This window comes from Galeopterus variegatus, unplaced genomic scaffold (genome assembly GCF_000696425.1).
Source record: "Galeopterus variegatus unplaced genomic scaffold, G_variegatus-3.0.2 Scaffold2228, whole genome shotgun sequence".
NCBI classification, from domain to species: domain Eukaryota; kingdom Metazoa; phylum Chordata; class Mammalia; order Dermoptera; family Cynocephalidae; genus Galeopterus; species Galeopterus variegatus.
This window is the reverse complement of record NW_007728339.1, coordinates 66,288-71,212: the sequence shown is the minus strand read 5'-3', so window position 1 is coordinate 71,212 and position 4,925 is coordinate 66,288. Positions and strand designations below refer to the sequence as shown.

General features: G+C 39.8%; 1 protein-coding gene across 1 annotated transcript in view; it reads right to left on the bottom strand.

Moving 5' to 3' along the window:
• Nucleotides 1-2,765: 2,765 nt before the first annotated feature.
• LOC103597179 (alcohol dehydrogenase 6-like) overlaps nt 2,766-4,925 on the bottom strand; it is a 32,441-nt gene continuing 30,281 nt past the window's right edge. Inside the window, 1 exon segment of the mRNA XM_008580982.1 lies at nt 2,766-2,837. Within this exon segment, the coding sequence (XP_008579204.1) occupies nt 2,766-2,837 (72 nt within the window).

Genomic DNA, 4,925 nt, shown 5'->3' with positions numbered 1-4,925 from the left:
GAAGTGCAATGCCCAGAAATTGGAAAGAAGAATTTTGCTTTGTGGTTGGAAAAGGACACCTAAATTTGGCCAAAGTGGTGGGACTTAGAGGCAGGCCACAGAGTCTATTCACAGAAAGTGTATGTACAGGGCCTGATGTTAAGAGTCAAATGTGGCTGTGAAGCTAACAACAACAGTGAATGGGGCTACCATGATGTGGATAGTTAGCAACACTTGCATAGTATGTTTGATCATGTGTCAACAGAAAGGAGAAAAATTTCTGCATTTGTGATCAGACTGTGAAGCTAACAACAACAGTGAATGGGGCTACCATGATGTGGATAGTTAGCAACACTTGCGTAGTATGTTTGATCATGTGTCAACAGAAAGGAGAAAAATTTCTGCATTTGTGATCAGGTTAGAGAGAACCTTACAATAAGCTACAACATAAAGAGACATTCAAAGTAGCTTGAAGAATTAGGTTTTATTATAGAAAAGAATGTGGGCACTGTTTACAACAAAACATTTCTGGGAAAACTCAGATTTCCCAAGACCGGGAAACTCCTCCAAGTTCTTACTGTTAATAAAGTTAACTTGGGGTCAGAGCAGGAAAACCCCTTAACTATTTCTCAGGAAATAGAAGAACAGAGCAGAAGAGCTGGGCATCGAAGTTCCAGCTCAGACTTGGGAAGGAGAAGAGCCATCTCAGGTCCAGAATGAACAGGTTTGGTAGCCCCCATCCCCTCTATCTGCAGGAAGCAGATGCCCTGAAGGGAAAGTCAGGTTGTCCACCTCATGATGCTTCCTCTCAGTTTGGGAATCAGCATCTCTGGAGAGCCCCTCGACATCATGATGGGAGAGAGAGGCTGAAGGTGGGTCCCACCTTCCTGACCAATCTTAAATCATGAAGCTACTAGGTTTTAGTAAAAAAATAACATTGTGTTTTCTGGTCTCCCAAGGTCATCCAGGGTTTGCTGACATGCAGGGGCCCCTGTCTGATCCAGTAGCCCCACATTTAAGGGGGCTTAAGGTGGAGCAGAAGAGTCTTTAACTAGTAAAGGAGCTCCTGTTGTATGTATGGGAATTGGTAAGAGAGTCTTTTTATATCTAGGGGTTAGGGAAGAAAGTCATATCCCAGGAGGGCTGTTAACTGTAAGTCTAGTTCTATGAGAATTAAAAGGGGCTTGGGCAGAGAGTCAAAGGGTCTAGGGAGAGAGATTGGATGCCACAAATCACTACTGGGTCTTGTCCTCCCATGTGCCACTTCTTGGAGGAAAGAATCTATGGGGTACATTAATAAGATTTATCTCAATTAATTAATTAATAAAATTTATCATGATTATCCCCCCTTTTTGTAGAGAATGAAATAAAATTTTTTTTTGTTATTTAATACCACAACTACCTCCCAGGGAATGTGGATCCTGACAAGTAACAAGACTCTTTCTCCCCCCTCTCCCTTTTTTTCTTGAATCCCTAGATGGCTTAGTTATTGTTCTAGCTAGTTGAAGAAGGATTTTAAGTTCCTTTGGCAATCCAGGAGAGAAGAGATGAGTGCCAAGAAGATATTGTAAGTGATGGCTTGAGGCTTGGGATAACCTGATTCAGGTTAACCTGAATCTTCAATAAACTCATAAATGAAGATTTTTGTTTCTTTGTTATAAAATGGGCAGAGCTTCAGGGCTAGGCCTATACGGTGTGGAAGATACACAGTGTACAAGGAAATATAGGCCCATAGGCAGCGGTAACCATGAAAATGGGAACATCTTGGGGAGTCTTCGTATGTTGAAATCATCTGGAACCAGGTGATTCTGGCTAACCTTAATCTAGCTCTAAAAGGGAGGATTATTCTGCATGACATTGGGTCACATAAGGACAATTTCTGATGAAGTGGTGAGGGCAGAAGCCAGATATGAGTCCACTGCTAAGGGAAGAAAATGGAAACAGTGTTCTGTGGATAATTCTTCTAAATTATGAAAATTATGCAAAGTGCAATTCAGTTGGTGAAATATGCTGCAGATCTTGCATAAATTATGTTGTACTGAAAGACACAGCAGGTACTAAACAAAAGAAAGAGGAAAAAATGTTGAAACGTTTTCAGAGCAACATTTGTTTATTGGATTTCAAGTTCTCATTTTGTAGACCAGTAAACTAGATTCCCTTCCCTTTAGGTTAGGTAAAAAATGGGCAGATTAAACTAGCCGTGAGAATATTTTTCATTAAGCTCCAAGGATAAGAAGTAGGTAAGCAGGCTTATATGCATGTGGGGAATTCCAATACCTAGTTTGGGGCTGGTTTCTGTTTTTTGGGCCAAAGATAGGTGTCAGAATTTGGAATCCTATGGATAATTTCCCACTTGAAATTCAATGACGACAACAAATGCAATAATGGCTTCTTTGTAAACTATGTACTTAAACTTGGGCTACTTAAATTTTATGAGCTGACTTCATTAGTTTATGTGTCATGTAAAAAAAATGCCACATTGGAAATAAAATGCTAATGGTAAGGGTAGCTGAGCACTTAAATACTTTCAGGATTGGATATTTCATAAGCTAGGGAATAAAACAAAATACAGTGGTGAAGGAAATGCTTTACAAATTCCTGAAAGCTTCTTTAATTGTACGTAGCTTCTACAGCTTCTACCCTTCATCTACCCTCAAACCCATATGCCCTTTCTCTTGGTTCCAAATACACAGACGTAAAAATTATGTGAGCAATTTACCATTTTCCAGTTTTCATTAATTTGATTGCTTCATTGATCTTATCAAGACTCAGAGTATGAGTAATTACTAGATATAGATTAAATTTCTCTGCCATATAATCAGAAACCAGTTTAGGGACATGCTCTTAGCTCTTCCAGACTGGAAATACACAGATTAATGACAGATTTTTATGCGTAAGTCTTCATTATAAAAGAAAGGCCATCCAAAGCAACTGCTGGAGGTGTTGGTTTTGACTGAGGAAATCTGAAGCTATCTCATTAACTTACCTAAGTTATCAGGAGAATGCCCATCTCAGTCACACTCCTTATGTAGAAGGTTGTGCTCCTGAAGGAGACCTCTGATACTACAGAGGAGAATTAATTCAAAGCAGGTAGAACATGGACCTCATCTTGAAATGTTCTTGATGTTCTAGGTTGCAATCTTTGGAGAGAACTGAATCCACATCTAATGTATAACAAAGACAAGGTCTTGGGAATCATAAAAAGAAGCAAGTCAAAGGTTAGAAATATCACAGTGTGTGTGTGTGTTTTGAACTGCAGCTTCATGAGAAATAACTTAAAGAACGACAGGAACTCTCAACATGGCAGTGATCCCAGTAAAAGCTTTTGGAAGAAGAATGTAGGCAAAACAATACAAGAATAAAATGTGCCCTCAGGAAGTATGAATTGCACAAGGAAAGATGGGGTCAGCTAAGGTTACATGAGCTTGACATTTTATTTTGCTTATTCTCATTATTTTCAAGAAATACGTTAAATTTAGAACTGTGCTAAGTGTCATGCTCAGTGAGTTACCACACAGAATTTGGTAGCCTGCCCGTTTGTGGAAAGGGTGAGTGTGGTGTCATTGTGCAATATGAAATGTGGTGTAATCTGCTCAGTGTTCTACAAAGATTATTCTGTGATAGGATCTTGGCAGTTACTTGCTTTTCTTGATTCCATCTTGGGTTGGGTTGTCTAGCCTTCCCACTTATTCTCAAAACTACCCCAGAGTCTTCCAGTGAATTTATTTTTTATCTAAGTTGGATTCTGTTATATGTAACCAAGAATTCTAACTAGTTCTCTATGTCATGACTCGAAGGACTAGTGTATTTTTATATTTGTTTTTATCTTTTGATTAGTCATCTAATAAAGCATTTTTATATCTAGGTAAAAAACATTTTCATTTTTCTTTTTCTTTTGTTTTGTTTATTTTTTCAAGCAAACATCGTAAGAAGGAAGTTTCTAGGACCACAGACATTGCTAGGCAATGTTTCTCAACAAGGGCAGTAATGGCATTTTGGGTGGGGAAAATCCTTTATTGTGCACATTGTAGGAGGTTTATCAGGCCTGTCCAACACCCATTAAATGCTATTCTTGATTGAAAACCATTGAACTCACAGAAGGAAATAACTTACGTTAATGATGATTATATGAATGCTTAAGTGACCAGTGAATTAGGCTCTTCATGAGGGTTATTTAAGATGTTGGTGATCTTATTTTATAAGACTTAACTGACTATATGTATTTTGTACCAATATTATCATCTATAAATACAACGCAGAGCAATGACAATGGTGTATTCGATCATCCTAAATAGAGGAGCTGAAATTACAGTTTAAACTAGATTATTACTTTTTCTTTTTCTGCTGGTCCTGACACTTATCCACTCTTTATAAATGAGTTGACTAATAATTTTCCGTGTCCGGCAACGGATCGCAACCCTCAGTGTCGCCCCCGTACCGGACCGGGACCGGCAACGGGATCGCAACCCTCGGTGTTGCTCCCGCACCTCGCTCAGCCAGTGAGCGGGAACCGGTCTGCATGTGGGATCCGAACCCTCGGAGGGAGCGCCGCCACACTTCCCAAGTGGCACACTATAGCAGTGCACCACCGGGCTGGCCCTAACGCTCTTTTTTTAATGTCCTTTCTTAAGCAACTATGGCACATTTTTCTCTTTCCCACTTCCAAATCCCCCAGCATTTCCACCCTTCCCTGCTTCATCCATACCTCCAAAAACAACCCCTTCAAAGAGTGCCCTGAGAAGAACAACTGGCCACTAATGTTGAGTTGAACACCGACAATCATCAGCACAGCAATCACGTAGACCTCAGGCCAGGAAGCCTGGGCAGCTGCTTATTGTGAAGCAATGCAAGATTAAAAGATGTACTTGGTAGTTGGAGCTAAGTTTTAATCTCAGCTTGACTGCTGAAGAGTCTATGATTTTCTTTTCTGATTCTTCCTATCCTCA